This window comes from Copadichromis virginalis, linkage group LG1 (genome assembly GCF_057382275.1).
Source record: "Copadichromis virginalis isolate Kocher_CV1m ecotype Utaka linkage group LG1, C_Virginalis_male_GT1.1, whole genome shotgun sequence".
NCBI classification, from domain to species: Eukaryota; Metazoa; Chordata; class Actinopteri; order Cichliformes; family Cichlidae; genus Copadichromis; species Copadichromis virginalis.
The window spans coordinates 15,249,174-15,266,685 of record NC_140618.1 but is presented as its reverse complement, the minus strand read 5'-3'; the positions used below and the strand labels follow the sequence as shown (position 1 = coordinate 15,266,685).

At 39.0% G+C, this 17,512-nt stretch overlaps 1 protein-coding gene across 3 annotated transcripts in view; it reads right to left on the bottom strand.

Moving 5' to 3' along the window:
- The window catches only part of LOC146718484 (frizzled-3-like), a 29,344-nt gene extending 11,947 nt beyond the window's left edge, over window positions 1-17,397 (bottom strand). Inside the window, exons 1-2 of one of the 3 annotated variants that reach the window (XM_085452234.1) lie at window positions 17,254-17,397; window positions 15,486-16,330 (exon numbers count right to left, since the gene is read on the bottom strand). In XM_085452234.1, the coding sequence (XP_085308360.1) occupies window positions 15,486-15,911 (426 nt within the window). In that variant the 5' untranslated portion in view covers window positions 15,912-16,330; window positions 17,254-17,397. Of the gene's footprint in view, window positions 1-11,161; window positions 11,227-15,485; window positions 16,331-17,253 lie in introns of those variants that run through there. The other 2 variants (XM_085452241.1, XM_085452246.1) reach the window with 2 other exon arrangements.
- Between the last annotated feature and the right edge of the window lie 115 nt (window positions 17,398-17,512).

The window sequence follows — 17,512 nt, the reverse complement described above, 5'->3', positions numbered from 1 at the left end:
AAGCAGATTATTTAAACTACTGCCATGTTTCTGCCCAAGTAAATTTGCTGGGAAATATGCAATTTAATGCATACAAACATATCATCCACGAGTGAGCAAGCACTCTGTGCAACAGACTGCTGTCTGCAGCTGCTGGAAAAATGCTGACGTCATTTAAAAATCTAAAGAGTTTGTGGTGTCCTTTTTTAATCTATTTTTTCTATATATATATTTTATATGTTTCCTTTCATTTTGTTTTTATATCCTTAAATGGCAGCTATATGTCAATCCTTAGTAGCACACCTACTGGAAAACAAATTTGTGAAAACTCTGGCATTACCACCATTTCCGAATGGATTCTAAAATGCAGTCCGACCTTAGATAACTGAGCCACAATTACAGAAAACATAATGTGACAAACTCATTTAACAGCCACTCACACAGGGACAAAGACACACACAGTACAAGATACAAAAACAAAATGTTCCCTGTAGCTGCTTCACAGACAACAAGCAAGAGGAATTTTGAATCATTCCTCCCCCACAAAACTGTTTTAGTTCATCATGTCTCAATTAAGCTGCACTATTTAGGTCATCCAGCAGCATCGTAATTGGTTTTAGGTCATTGCTTTAGCCTGGGTAGAAAAGATAATATTAATTATCTTTGTCAATCATTGTGTCGATTTAGTTGTGTACTTTGAATAATTGTTTTTTTTGCATCACACAATCTCTCCTAAGCTTCATACACTGTCATACACATCATACACTGGTGCCCTGACTCTCCCCTGTAAAACGTCTGGATACAATTTTAAATTGCTGTTCCTTTAGACTCTGACCTTGACACTCCTTTCATAATGCTTCACTGTCAGCAGGAGGTGTTGTTCATAATGTGCATTGGATTTTTTCCTCCAAGCACAGCACTGCGCATTTCAGTTCTACTTCTTTGGTTTGCTTTGTGGGATAGCAGTCATTTCCTTTATGCTGTCTTTCCATTAAAATCAATCCCATTATTCAGTGTCTTTTCTTATAGACAACAGGAACAAAGGTTTCTGTAGATGTCAATGCAGGTGTTTTTCTGTCACCTTAGGGTAACCTCATTTGGAAGCAACGCTCCTGCAGTTTGCTATTTGCAGTTTGTCCTTTGCTAGGGTTTATTAACATCCAGGTATTTAAAAATATTTCCTGATATTTTCTTTTTTTTTTTTAATTGTTATGTAACCTCACAATGCTGCTTCTTTAAACGTTGTGATCAAGACACCCTTTTTATGAAAAGAGCAGATACATTTAAGTATTGACTTTCTTTCCAGCCCTCAATGTGAGGGAAAAAACAAACAAACAAACAAACAAAAAAAACCAAACCAAAAACAGGAAATTAATGTTTATGTACTTGATTTTCAATTAACTTTGATTAACTAAAGTAATAAAACAATTTCAGACTGTGTCTTCTATATTTGTGAATTACATGAAGATCAGATCACACTTGAACACTTGTGAATTATAACTGGAGATGTGCAAAAACATTTTATGCTCAGTCCCTAAAGGTTTTTAAAAAAAACCTGACACAGCAGTCACTAGATGAATTTAAAATATTGTAATGAATAATCAAGGCTAATGTAGGTTATAAAAAATTACTGTGTCCAGTAAAGAACATAGTTGAACAAAGCGTATAGCTTAAAAAAAGTCTACAGTTATCAAATGGTCACCAAACATAATTCCAGAACCCCATCCATCATGCAATACTTCAATTTGACATCTCCCCCACACAGCTTTAAAATGGTATGAATGCTGGTTTGACCTCAGTCACAGAGTATCTGTATTTGTGAGAAACATTTTAACATTCACAAATTTGGCTTTCATCATAGCCCTTAGTGCAGCATGAGTGCCGCTGAACCAATGGCTGTGCATGGGAAACTTATGCTTTCTGAATTTGTGGCACCCCCACTGGTATAGTTTAAAGTCCCTAAAATCAAATATAACAATATTTTTAATTTAAACTGTACATTACAGTCTTAACAGTAAGAACAACATGCAGAATTTAGCCATCCATCAAAAACAGACAATGGTGGGGAAAATCAATTGAAAAAAAAAAAAAAATCACATGTGTGTGAGCAAGTGCTCAGGACAGGCAACTTTGAGTATTCACAAAGAAAAGAATGAGAACCAGAGTGGGTTTTTGAGCAAAATAAGAAAAAAGGCCCCTGACTGGTCCACCTCTTTTTCAATAGAGGGATTAAGTTTCTTTCTCTTTACTCCCTCTCTCAAAAGAAAGCCGGGGGAGGGAGAGGGAAAGAAATGAAAGGAGACTAAAAAAAGCTTCGGAAAGAAAAAAGAAAGAAAGAAAAAGGAAAAACTGAGAGAAAGAAAGAGGCATGTGATAAACCTTCACCTAATGCAGGCAATACTTTTGGTAAACAGCAGATCGACAGCAAAAACTAATTTAAAGATGTAAGTGAAAGAAAAAAAAAGACAAAAGTGCAAAATCAAAAAGTAGGAAAAAATATAGGATTGAAGGGAAACTGGAATCTTTATAGCTGATCAAAGCACTTCCTTCCTCACGCTCACCAACCAATCATGTCCCTTGGGAAGGAAAAGGGGCTTACCTGGTGAATGCACGGCAAGAAAGCTCAATAAAATGGTGACAATGTGTTATATATACATTATATAAACTTCTGCCTTAGGCTACTGAAATATGAAGCTCAAGGTCCATGGTCAAAAATTTAGAGCCATTACATATTTCCGTTTTTCTCATTTATTTTCCTTATGACACACTAACATGTCTTTTGTGAATGATACACAATCAGATGGTGAGCTGCTTTGTGCCCTTACATTTTTCAAATATCTTAACATTGTTCTACCACAATGTCAATAAAGCTGGCCTTACCACAACTCATTACAAACGAGTTAACACCCTTGCCGTCCAATATTCCCAACTGGCCATTCAACTAATTAAATTTGTTTTCGTTGCCCAACTCCCTTTTTTTCCTTACTTTTCCTCTCCCCCTCCAAAGCAGCCAAGAACAGTTAACTGGAAACAGGATTCATATCCAAATATGAACATTTGGTTTTTGAATCTCTAATATCTTTGAGTAGTCAGTTTAGCCAGTCTATGTGTGTGTGCGTATGTGGATTTTGTAGAAAATCCAGTTAGCCAACTTTGCAGAAACTCAGACACTTCGTCAACTGTTGAGGGAGGGGTAGAGGGAAAAGAAAAAAAAAGTGGAATGGGAAAAAGAGCGGCGGTTTCTCGGTGGATTAGGGAGTCAAATGGATTGGAAAGAGTGTTTAGAGTGTGAGAAGCCCAGACGAACACACGCACACTTCCTGAAACTGTCACCAGCTTTGTGTTGTGGTCAAATCAAGGTGACAGGCTGGTGAGCAAAAGCCTCCAATGAAATGGCTTCTGAACTGGCAAGTAATGCTTTTTTCTAACCCCTCCCCCCAAATACCCTATACTTTTATATAGGGTCTAATTTAACCTTCTGACATGCGTGACTAACAAATGCACAATAATTAATTTAGTTCTTAGCTTACACAAAGAGTTTTGTTTTTCCCCCCGCCCTCACCACAGAATAGTTATATTGGGATACAGAATGCTCAATAACAAGCTTTTAGATATTAATCGTGATGGCAAAAAATTGGTTACACGGCTGTTAAACCCAGAAATATCTAATATTAATGCATTTTTACATTTAGTAATAAATTCTCTAAGAAACTTGTAGATTATATGTTTTACTAATGTGTCATTTTTATACGCACTTTCTCTATAAAGCCACCTCAATCTGCCTGTAAATTAACAGTACTAAAATCCTGATCTTTTGATGCACTGCTAGAAGATATGACTTCTTTCACCTCTGATGCACGAGAGGGAATTTAGAGAAGACAAATCAAGCTTTTGCCTACTAAACCTTAGCAAAGCCCATCTGGACACATCACCATCACACGCTCTGGATTTCTTTTCCTTCCTCTCTTCCAATCTCTGTCTCACACACAACTCACTCTCAAATGAGCCAGGCAGGCCCTGCAGCACAAATTGCTGTCAGACCACATCGGCTCTACTTCCATTAGCCATCTTAAACATAACATCCCTGCAACATCCCCACTCCACTAAGCTATGAGAACTAAATCGTGTATTTCTCTCCTGCTTACTGCGGGAACTAAAAAGCTCCTGTTTGCGTCAGCCTCTCTTCCTGCCACTTGATCCCTCCACATACTCAAGACTGTTAACAGCATTCTCCTTTAATGCTCCCATACATTAAAGCCAATCACACTGTCTCTCTTGCTCTATTGTGCAAGAGAAGTGCATTATTGCAGTTCACAGTCACGTAGACTACATACTCCCTCTCCTTGTATCAGCTCACCTCCTGTTTTCTTACTGATGCCTAGTTTTTCTCCACTTTTACCAGACAGAATTAATCCCATAGCTATCTGATAAAAATGTACGCGTGATTAATGCGTTCATAAAGAAATCCACACACACAGTCTCTCTGCGGCTAAGTCCCTGCTCCCTCTCTTCTTTCACATGCTTGTGAGAGACGCAGGCGTTGGCCATGAATAGATGAACTGCACACACTGTGATGCTCTCCTCCCTAATCTCTGAAAAGACAGTTAAAGAAGGGGCAGCGTTCTCTCACACCCTCTCCTCTTTTCATTCAGTTGTTCGTTTATCCATGTCTATCCGTCGTTCGCTCGGGAGGACCAGACAAAGCCGCAAATGGCATTCCCCTTCACGTTCACTTCCCCTCCTCCTCTCCTCCCATCTTCTTTCTCCCGTATTCATCTCTTATTTTTCTTGCCTCCCATTTACTCCCTGCAATTATGCTGACACGCACTTGTCCACCTCTACCTCTCCTTTTCCTTTTTTACTCTTCCAACATCAGCATTCATCGACTCCCCCACCCCCCTTCATTTTATGTTCAACAAAAACTATTTAACCAAACTATAAACATCCAATATCTCCTCTGTGTGAATAATCCAGTGGTGCACATTCCTTGATTTCTTTTCAATCAACCTGCTAACATTTTATTGTAATGTGCAGGAAAAGGTGCTAAATTATTTATGCCTTGCACAAGATATGTCGGCGCAATCAATGAACATGGATTTAAGCATTTTCTATCCACTTAAAACCTCAACAATCTTTAAATGTTATATTCATATTTATATTATAGCCATATATATATATATATAAAATATATATATATGGCTGTTTCTGTATATTTATATTAACAGAAACAGTCATGTTTTGCTCAATTTCTTTATCCACAGCTTTTCCTACTGTAAACTTATAGCAAATTCCCATCTCACTTACAACAAATTACATGAGACAAAACACAACACTGTCTCTTTCTGAACATGGTGAACAAATTTCTTGCAAGACAAACTGAGAAGAAGAAAAAGGAGTAGACACATCTTTCATATAATCAGCTGTTGGAAAGGGTTACTGGTATTACCTATGCTAAGAAGAGATCCATTAAATTATCTATGACAGTCTAAAATTACTTGAAATTACATCTTTCTTCAGTGATGTCTAGCAAAGGCAGACATGGCTGACTGGAGAAAGAGAAAATTATGGGTTGTCTTTGCCTTATGCATTATATTACCGGCAACTGCTGTTTCATTAGTGTGGGTGGAGAGACGCAGCTACACCATGTTTCTCAGTGATTACACTGCTCTGACTGTAAACATCACAGATTTTTAAGACTTCCGATGACTCGTCCAATCTTCAAAGACAAATAGCACTCCAGGGCAATTTGTATTGTTCAACCAAATGACTTAGCTACAAGTATGAATCTCCAATTTCCTCCCTTTTCCCTGTTATTTGCAGTCCTTCCCCTCAGTTTATTTTAGATCATGCACTCATCTAATTTCCCTCTGCTCCCTTCCTCTGCCTGCCTGGCTCCCTCCATTCCTCCCTTTCCTTCTCTGCCTATTTAACTACCATGGCAACAGGTGATGTAGAGACTCTCACAGGACCATGTCTCATTGCAGATAATGCAAACACACGTTCACCCACACTCACATTGTGGCAGGACTCTTTCGATCGGCGAACCATCCAGAAAGTATAGCAACGCTCGCACAAGGAGCGACACAGAGAAAGTGTGAAAGTGAGAACAAAAGAAACTGAGAAGCGTAGGCGAGAGGGTCAAATGAAATGATAGAGATGTAGGTGGGGAGCCAAGAGTGTGACAATGGAGCTGAAGAAGATCACCCACACATGTCCTAACACCATCTAAGCCGCCTGTGCATCCATCTGCTACAACTTGCATCTATCAGTGCATTTTTTTAATTAATTAAAAAAAAAAATGTACATGAGAACACCACATAGAAGCAGAAAAAACAATAATGATCACAGCACAGGTATATTGATTACAAGTGATACAGCAATGTAAAAGACGCTGACCTCTAAAAGATCCTGGAAAAATGAGAAGAAGGAGCGGAAGAGGGATTAACTTGGTATCAGATTGAGTGGAATTTTGAGGTTGAAAATACAGCAAACAGAAGCGAAGTGCAAGTTATTGCTTGTTAGCATTAGTATGTGATCTTAGAACATGCTTTTTTAAAAATTATTTTATACCATTCAGTTTTTAAAAAGTGCGCATAAAAAAAGGCTACAATTTTTTGTAGGTTGGTAGTTCTATAGGCAGCAATACACACAAGCGTACTTTTTATGACAAAACATGGTAGAATGTCTGAAAAGCAGTTCAGTTGTTCTTTATAGTTACAAAACTATTCAATAATCCTGTATATATTTTATGTATAAGAGAGCTATTTTTGGAGGATTGAGAGCTGAATGTGGCTCACATAAGTGCACAATTAGTAGCGCTAGAGCTTTTAATGCTGACCTGCAGTGAGCTGAAAACACTAGAGCTGCCTCGTGTTGAGTGGCTTTGCGTGAGAAAGGGATCAATGCTGGTGTGTTTGTGTATGTGTGTATGTTAGTGTGAAGCTGGGTTAAATATCTCTCGCTAGTTGCACACACACATTTCCACACACAGTTCTGTAGCTGGGTCATGCATTCAGATTAAGTCCATAAGACATGGATAACCTATATTAATGTGTTTCCAAGGGAAACATGTCAACTGAACTGATAGACCTCAGTACAGAACCCACACACAGAAATAGGATGATGTGCACTGAGGCATACATGCAGTGGAGGTGATGGATTAACAAACCATGCAAGTACCCCAAAGCTGATATTACATAATCATCTGGAAGGTCTGGAAGAAACAACAGATGGTTGTCATAAACATGGAAAGAAAGGGGGAGAAAGATGGATTTAAGGGGGAAAATGATTTTATATGTTTTAGCTTATTACAGATTACACCATTGCCTTTTTTATTTTTATTAAAAGGACAAAATCATTATAAAAATGTAAAACCTTATGGTAAAGGTGATAGAAGTCCTTTAAAAAGAGAATGATAATTGTTAGGCAATACGGTTTTCTTTTTTTTTTTCTTGCCTGATACTTTAAAACTTTTTCAGCTTCATTTTAAAACAGCATTATTGGTGTAACACACAGACAATGTTATTAGGTTAGGGAATTCAAACAATTATGGTTCTTATTTTCATTGCAAAAATCTGTTTTACTATATTTACAGCAGGGTACAGAGCAGCGTTTGAGAAACGGGAAAATCTCTCCAATCTCTCCTTAAATCTTTCTTTACAAAGCATTGTGAGGCATTGTGAGGGTGAATAAGCATAGTGGAAGCTATGTAGATGGGAACATTGTGCCAAAAAACAGGGCCAGGCAGTGCCTTTGTTCTGCACATAAATAAATGATTGCTTCATTTAGGCTGGTGGCTTCAATAGACTGTCAGAACAAGCAACATAATCAAGTGTTCAATTGAAACAAACAGGAACTTTTAAACTGAATGAGGACCTGTCTCTCTCTTGGGGAGTGAATAGGGTAATAAGCCTCTTCAAATGCTCTGAACATGCACACACTAACACACACGGCATAGCACAAACTCAACCAACCCATCACATGGTCACAAACGCACTTCTATAACAACTAATTCCCTCTTTCGTATTCACATATGCACAAAGTTTAAAAAACAAAACAAAAAAACAGCTCGCACTTAAGCACAACAAGCCTCCAACTCACTAGATTTGGCATGCACACACACACTTTCTGTTGCAGGGACCTGGTAGCCCCAGTGTGGTCGTTCTTAAACAGAGCAGTCTTATTTTGAACGACAGGACCCCATGGTGAGAGAAACACAAACAGCGGAGACAGTAGAGTCTAAAGTCTTTACACAACCCGTCACTCTGTCAGAATTTCCCTCCATTTAGTTTCTGACATTCTCTTTCTGCTCTACTGCCCCACATATTTTCTTCTTTAACCCTTTATCCCTTTCTTCTACCTCCAGTTCTTTTGGTGACCTCAACGGATTAAACTACCTCTGCAGCACACATGCGCCCAAATGTTTGCTCACCACATCTGAGTTTAGGGTATCATGATAAAGGTGTAAAATGGGAATTTAACCCCACATGGATGCATGTATATAAGCATTAGATCATTTCAAACTGGCTGCCCTCCTGAACTAGGTTATAAAACAAAGGTGTTGTTGTGGTATAGGAAAAGCTCTTAAGCATCTTTTCGTAATAATTAAGTATGCAAAGACCTGCTTGTCACTTCATCATATTCACACTATTGTTGCCTTTGAGCTTACAACTGACCTCATGCTTGAATATATGTTTTACAGGTTACACAGAATATATTAACAACCCAAACTCCAGTCAAATAGTAGTTCTTAACATTGTTGGACATTTTTTAAATACCTGTCTAAATAAGCTGGATTCAGCAGTGGATTAAAAGGAATTCAGTGCTTAGCAACGAGTTTAGGAAAACTATTCAGCCTCTCTCTCTTCTCAGTCTGAATGCTGCATAACCCTGAGGAGTGAAAAAAGAAAAACCCAAAAATGCTCCACCAGCTTTTATCGGTAATACGTTTAAGATGTCAGCACTAGTTCATAAATGTCATTTGCTGTAGCAAAGAAAAGTGACTTCTGGTCAGTTGCATACTAAGAAGTGTAATAAAACTGAAGTAAATAAAAACAAGTTCTCTGCCTAAAAGTGATTTCTCCAAAATGCATGATTTTGTGGTGTAAACCTACTAAACGACCAATATAATTTTGGTTTAGATGCACTATGCTATACTGTAGAGTAAAACAAGGCTTTCTTTAAATCGCTCTTAAAATTAAATATATCGAATGATATTGCATGAGCTTTACTAACTTAAAAGTGATTCTATACAACAGGAACAAAAAAGAAAATTAGATGATGTAAGTAGGAGGATAAGAAAACAACAAAACAATAAAACAAATACAATACCACAGAATAAAACAGGGCAGACAGGGGTCAGTTATAATAAATCAAATAGCAATCAATATCAATTTTATTGACATAGCAACAAATTACAATAGTAGTCGCCTCAAGGTGCTTTATTTTGAAAAGGTAAAGACCCTACAATAATAGGACAGAATTAAAAGTTAAATAGGTATAGTAGGTAAGAGGCGATAAAGATTTTCTATTGTTGTGGCACTGGAGCTGAAACTGATGTTAGATTAAGTGTTCAGTGTGCAGAAGGTCTACATTATCCATTAATTATCCATAGCCATTCACCACAGCCACGGCCATTTGATGACCTCTGTGTCAGGCAGTGTGTTGATTCATGCAGCATCAGCAATGACAAGTTCCCCCAGTGAGTTAACATGGATGTTTTCCAACAGCTAGTAATTCAATATTCAGACCTCAGAAACGCTAATTCTTAGTAACATCTCTGTGATTACACTGAATTTCAGTGGCAACTAGAGCAATTACTCCACATTTATTTTTACCACTCAGAATAATGTTCTATGTCACCCAAAAAATCCCGAAGCCAGGTACAGTCACACTCTGGTCTGGCAATTTGTGAGTGTGGCAACATGAAGCACAGTCAGCTGCACGCACTCTGCTCCTTCTTCTCACCGTGCAATTACTGACCATGTTATAAAATAACAAAAATGCTGGACTGAGTGTTTTGACATTTCTTGTTTTAACTTTACATTTAGTAAAAAAAAAAGAATCATTTTGATATTGAAAACTGCTGATAGACGTGAATGACCTCTGACCTAAATTCCATCAAAATTAAATGCAAAACTAATAACTTGAAGGGTAACTCTCTGATCAAGCATCAGAGAGACATCTGAGCTCTGATGGCCTCAGGCACAGCAGTTGTATTATGAGGCATAGTTATTTATTTATATATATATAACAAAAGATCTGTTTCATGGCCAGCTCAGTTTTCTTTAGCTGCAACCAAACATCCTCTCTGTCATGCCACCTTTCTTTACATCCACAGCAGATATACTATATACAAATCAACATAAAGTCTGTAGAAATAATATAGTTTTAACCCACTTTGCAGTGTCATAGTTTCCATGTCTGAAAGTAAGGAGGATGTGCTTGGGTAAACGAGAAGACATCCATGGGCCGCCCAATCTGTTATGACCACGCAGACTTGTCAATGCAGAAATGCACTAAAATTCCCCAACAATTTATGTCTCCTCCGAGTGTGCATAAAAACAGTTATGAAAACAACTATTAATCTGTGGTGTCCACAGCTGTCCCCCTGTATGTCCACAAGCAAATATAATCCCAGCCTTGACTGCTTCAGTAAGGGGATCTGGTGGGTCTGTTATGGGATGGTTCCACTTGTCCCCTCAATGTGAAGGTTCGCTGGAAAGCAAAATGTTTTTCTAACTGATCACTTTCATTTAATAATGAAACATTTCTATAATGGTGGAAGTAGTCTCTTGCAGGTTATCAATGCCCCCTACATAGAGACAGAGTGTCAAAAAAGCCTTAATATGTAAAGCCAGAATTTGAACTGCCCTTCATAGTCACTACTGCTCAACCCAGTTAAAAACCTAAGGATGGTCGGGTAGTGACTTCATCACTGGTGCAATGAAGCAGCTCGGGCAGCAAATGGTAACCCAACACCTTACTAAGATTGCAGATGTTGTTTTTTCCTGTAATTTATAACGTGTCTGTAATTTTAGGGAGACTTTTTCAGGAAATAAATCTCCACTTTTAAGGAAAACCCCAGATTAAGTTAGAGCCATGTTATCAGTTTCCATCTCTTAGTGATGATACTCAATCCCTGTGATGTCATATGTCTGAACTGTGTCTAACATGCACAGACCTCAAGTACCACGTCCTCTGGGAGCCCTATCATGCTGCGGCAGATGGACAGTATAGATTGGATTCCTAAGTGACAATGCAGACACAAAAGCATGGAAACATGTGAGCGCATGCAACAACACTCCCAATGAAATATTTTCATTTGTTACCCAAGCACCCTTTTCCCATTTTAAAATTCATCTCCTTACTCTTAAAAAAACCCTCCTTATATTCTGACTTTCCCATCAAGTTTGATCATGTTTAATTGACTATTGTGGCAGATGGGATGGCCGACGGTCTGTGGGACTCAATGTCATCATTGTGGAACTGAGCGAGAGATTAGCAGTTAGTTAGCACTAGTGAGAGATGACAGCTGGCGCGGTTAACCTCCCCTCTTTCTGCCTCTCTCTCCCCCCCTCTCTCACACACACTCAAACAGGAAATGCTGGAGTTGAATCAGCCCTTAGCCAGGCTCAGCAATTATACACATGAAACAGACTGATCAGTACTTAGAGCTTGTCAATGAAGCGCTAAATAAATGTGTCCTGGATTTATCATGAACACATTCTGGGAAGATCCTTTTACGGCTCTGCTTTTAACTTAAAAAGGAAGGAAAAGGTTATATTTTCAGCGTCAATCAAGTCTCCAGACTCTCCGAATGTACAACAGAGGACCATTTCAAATACAAAAATGTCTCTAAAATCCAGCTCTGTGACTCAGAGAAGCTTGACTGACAACAGACAGGATCATAACATGACAGCTCACTGCTTGTCTGCTTTGCAAGAAAGCCAAGACACGAAAGCTTTGCCACTGAGGCAGAGAAAACATTCATCATGTGATTTGACCCGAAAAAATGACTACAACAGCTGCTTAGAATGGCTCCAGTTTCATTAAGGCATCTGAAGTGCTTCACGCAGCTTTGGCAGCAGTTGTTTATTTTACATTTTGTTACAAGAAAAAAAAATCCCAAATGGACACACACCTGATGATGCTTCTTAATGAATCACTTCTACTTGTCCAGTTATTAAATAATTTCTGAACTCTTGCAAAAGCCTGAAACCAGAACTAGTTCTGGTCGTCTAATCTTTGTTAAAATGTACTGATGCTATGCAGGAAGGAAAATGCCAAATTAGGCAGATACTTGAGCCTTAAAACCTCTTCAAGTGCCAAAAAAGACCCCCAGTTTTCTCTTTGGTCTTTGCAGTTTGTTTGCCAGAAGGATTACACAAAAGCTACAAAGTTACATTTCACAAAACTACTTGGAGTGGTGAAGCATAGGCAAAAGAAAGAGAAACCCAATAAATTTGGTGTAAAGCTGGAAAATGGTAAACTGGCCCAGGGATTCTCTCTTTAAGCATCCTTTTAGTATAAATATAATTATGCAGACAAAGAACATTCATGTGTTTACCCCACTGTTTTGCTGCTGGTGAACAGCTGCTGAGAGCAGAAAGTTCAACTAATAATGCTATAACACAAATGGCAGGGTAATTTAATCATCCCAGTAAGGGTTTTCTTGGAAAAGAGAAAAGCTGTAGTGGCTGTAAGGTATGTGGGCACTCAAGAATCTGCAGAAATTGTGTTTATTACTTCAAATTTTAAGAATTTCATAGAGTCTGTAAAATGACTTAATGTGCCAACACGTTATAGCTTTCAAATAAGGATGCCAGCATTGGAACAATAGGAACATTTGAGGAGTGGAAATGCAACACAAAATTCACCATCAAGTTCTGGTACTCCAGTTTTATATATCACGATACTAGACTAACCAAAGCACACAATCAAAAATTGTAATCACTACCAAATAAAGTACAAATGCAATTTCAAGATGGCTCACAAACTGAGCACTAACACACATGCCCATAAACACCAGCATATGCATATATATCCCTGTGAGCACACACGTTTGTATTATGCAGCCAGTGTCCAACGAGATATTATTAAATTACCTCCAGGGATCCCACCAGGACTACCATGCCTGGTCACAGCAGACCAGAGAAGGGAAGCTAACAGGGCTCATGTTGCTACTCAACCATCTTCAGAAAGCTGTCTCTTCCATGACTGCAGGGAGACTGAGGGTGTCAGTTACTTGGCTCCTTCATCTGGGTCAAATCAAGTTCAACAACAGACGCTTCTCACAATCTTTAACACAGCATGTTTTGACATGATGCTTGGGAGTTGACTTGATATAAACAGTTGCATGCTCCTTAATGTGCTGAATGAATCCTATGACTGTAGGAGTATTAGAATCCAATCAAAACACATTTCTGTCAATCCAGAATAAAGCTGTTTTTCCTAATCCCCTTATTCTTTTAAAGAGAAATAACAAGCGTATGACAGCAGCGAGTCTGACAGTCTCCTGCACAACATATCCTGACATAAAATACACCAGAAATCCCTTTCTTTGATCTAATATTAAGAGGGCAAAACAGAGAATTTGGGCTTGCGCTTTTGCCTGACATTCATCTTGTTTTGACATGGGAAAATATTAACTAAACATGAACTAAAAATAAAAATCCCCAAAGATTAAACATGCAAAAAGCACAGCCAGCATAGGCCTTCTTCAAATTCATCTGCTTTTCAACAGGGGTAATTTAATACGCCAACTATGAACAGCTGGAGGCAGATTTAATTCAACTGATTGTATGCATTACTGTTCCATGTTTTTAAACCACAGACCACCAGTTGCAAGGCAGCCAAAACATGGGTAAAAGTATGCCAAACAGCACGTGTAATGGGATTTCATTCTACAGCCCTGGAAATTTGTAAAAACCCCAAACCGACCAAAGGACTGCAGAGTATAACGACTTGGCCTGAATTTTCCCCTAAAAGAGACTTGAACATGTCTATAAGGATTTTACCTTTTTGTTTGCAGTAAATTATCCTTTTCATCATTCCTCTTTTTAACAGGGAATTACTAAGCAGCACTAAAGTAATTTAATATACCCAAACAAGTCCACATCCCAAGTACAGTGGTATATGTTGCCTGTGGTACTAAAAAAAAAATAGTTGCTACAAGCAAGTAATTGTGTAGTCACCAAGAAACACCTTTCTTGGTCTTCGGGAGTAACAAAAGAGTAGGAAAGGGAGGTAACACGATACAGATGGATAGTGTGAGTCTACTATTGCTCTCAGACAGTGTGTAACACAGTACTCTTTGCCACTCTATTGCTTAAAACCGATGCCCTTAAACAAAGAAGTATTTCTTTGGAAATAAATTCCATAACCACCATATTGAAATATATTTTATTGCTGCTAATTATGCCTGTATGATGTAAGGAAAACTTTGTAATGGTGACATGATTCTCATTATATATAGTGTGCATATTAGCTGACCAGTTTGTATGTCTAACTGATCCCAAACATTGAAAAGCCTATAACAAGTGAATTAAAAAAATTAATTAAAAAATAAATAAATAAATAATTTTATATATATATATGAAAGAAAAATGTGAATGCATGGAGCGTGTGAATGAAAATTACTGCTCTTATTCACTGCATTTTAGACTGCATTTTGCGAGGTGTTTATTGAGAATGTTTATACTGACAGGACAATGAAAATAAGCTGTATTGGTTAGCAGTACAGCGGATCAGATAGCACCTTTTGTCTCTCAGCTACTACTCAGAGTGCCTGTGTGACAATGCAATATGCATTCATCATCTGTCTCTACGTGGAACGGCTTTCAGTACTGTCCAGAGTACCTGTGTGTTACTGTAGCTGGATGATAAAGGAAATAGGTAAATTGCACAACTGTTTTTGGTTCACAATTTGGGTAGAGTTGTGTTTGCAAATAATGCACAATTTTCCTTTATACTTTGATTAAGGAAATAAAAATCATTAAATTGCCTGGGAACACCTCGGGGTTCCCCAAGAGGAGCTGGAAACATTGATTGTGACAGGAACATCTGCACAGATCATTTAGCCTGCAGCCATCTGACTCCAGATAAACAGTGAAACATGGAAGATAGATGGATGAATAAATAAACTGCCCAAGTTGGTTTGTTTCACTGACCATACAAAAATGCCTTTACTTGACAATGATGCTCGTTATACTGTGTGTGAAATCCTTTTGTCCTGAGCCTGACATCACACCACAGTGTGAAACTACCAGCTGTTGCTTTGTAGCCATTTAGCATTTTACACCTTGTCAACAAGACCTGTGCTACATGTTAGGACAATCTATACCAAAAAAAAAAAGCAAACCCCCCCCAAAAACAAAACAAAACAAAACAAAAAAAATCATGTAATCTCAAATCTCTAATTTACTGCATCAGATAACCAATTTCCCTGTGTATTGTGACACAAATGAAGGACTCTCACACACAGACACACACATATATAAGCATACCTCCATTGCTAGTGCAGCAGTCTGCTGGTCATAGTGGTTCAGAAGATTGGGCATGAATGTTGTGTTGTAAGGCAGATCCTGGCACATTCTCAGTCTGATGGGCTCACAGGTAAACTCACTGTGGCTCTCGATGGACTCCACATGAATGGCATAGGCAGGTGTAACCAGGGAGAAGACCAGCAGGAAGACAGGCATGAAGAAATAATGGATTGGAAACCTTAGTATGCAATCAGTCGTTGCAGTTTTTGGAAAGGTGTTTCTTACATATCCTCTTCCAAGAGGTGTTTGCATCTTAAATGTAGACATTTCTCCACAGCATCTCAGAGCAATGATATTATAATGCAGTAAACCATTACACAGGCAATCTGTGAAGGAAATAGGTCCATTTTTTGTCCCAGTAGTGGTGCTAAAGCAATAGATCCACATTAGAGAACGAAAAATCCACAAAATGGGTACGCTCCCGTATGGTGCTGCTCTTTCTCAGTCTTCACATTTGCCGGCAACTGTTGTATGTGCTCTTCTGGGTCTGAACTGTCACTTAAAAATCATTATATGATTTTCCTCCACCTCCTGATGGTTCCATTGTCAAAAACAAATCTCACCTCCAAACGGAGAGTATGTCCCACTCTCAGCCTTCTGCTGGAGGTCTCTTTTATTCTTCTTTCGCCCTTGAAAATGTTCAGCTTCTTAATTCATTTCCAGACACATTTCAAAGAACAAACCAACCCTTTCTATGACAAATAACATGGAATTGTTTTGTTGTTGTTTTTTAATTCATTAGCCAGAGAAAATTTTGTTATTTCAAAAATAAATTGCCACACTGGTTTAGATCCATCAAGCAGGTCCTGCAGAATAAAAATACAAAGATTTTAATTAAAATCTGGTATTGTCCCTCACCAGCCACACCCTACTCTATACAAGCGTCGAGGTTTAAATATCTCATAAAATCCACTAATATGTGCAGGATTGTTGTGTTTTCCTGACACAATGAGTGATAGTATAATTTAGAGATAGTGTCTTGGCTTGTCTCTGTGTTTTTAGTGATTTTCGTCTATGAGTGTTCTGTCAGTGTGTTTACGCTGCAGACAACTGAAAACACGTTCAAAGCAAACCTCGGTAGTTACTCTCGTTCAAAGCCGCTAATGCGAACGTTACACCTGCAGAACATCTGACACTCCCCCCGCCCCCACTGCAGTGTTTGTGAGAGGTTGGCCGGGCAACAGTAACGCACACCTGCGATGTTTCACACGCGCACACAGTAAACTTCAGACACGCATCATTCAAATAAAGCAGAACCCAGCATCGCGCCTTTTAATTCGCACGTGCGTGAATTGCTCCCAGTCGGTCGTTAGGCACGAGCTAACTTGCTTCAACGCTCATAGCTAGCTAGCGTTATCGCTATTAAATTGGTAACTACTTCAAGCGAACACCTGTGTAACCGTGGGGCACTGCCCTTAACGTTAGCTTCCTTCTCCTCCACGCCGGGTGGAAAAGCTGGCTGTTTTTAAGGGGGGAACAAATCTTTAAAGGTGGGCTTCAGTGCGGCATCTTCGCCGCGTTAAGGCAAAGCGCTCACACGGTGGTGACACGCCAGGATCACAGCTTATCAATCCGTTTGTCACCGCAGTGTCTTCAGCCCAGCAGCAGCAGTAGGGCGCTTCCTCTAATTAACGCATTTTCCTTGAAGTCTGCCTGCCTTGCTCGTGAACACTCAATTATGAGTCGGCAGCACAGTTACGGTCTAACATCACAGTAATAAATGATTTACCTTGTGTGTAAAACACCGAGCGGTCCTCTGCTCCACCGGCTCCGTTCACTGCAGCAGCTCGTTTGTTTCCCTGTTTGCAGCTGGTTTGACTGCGGCGCGCAGTCGACATGTCGGGACCGCGGATTCGACGTGACCGCGCAAAGACTCGACTAAATTGGCCCCACAGGAGGCTGTGCGTGTGGGCTTTCTGCAGATGTAGAACTAAATGGTACAAAACACCTCATGAAGACAGTATGCTAAGTTTAGAAACAAAATGCAT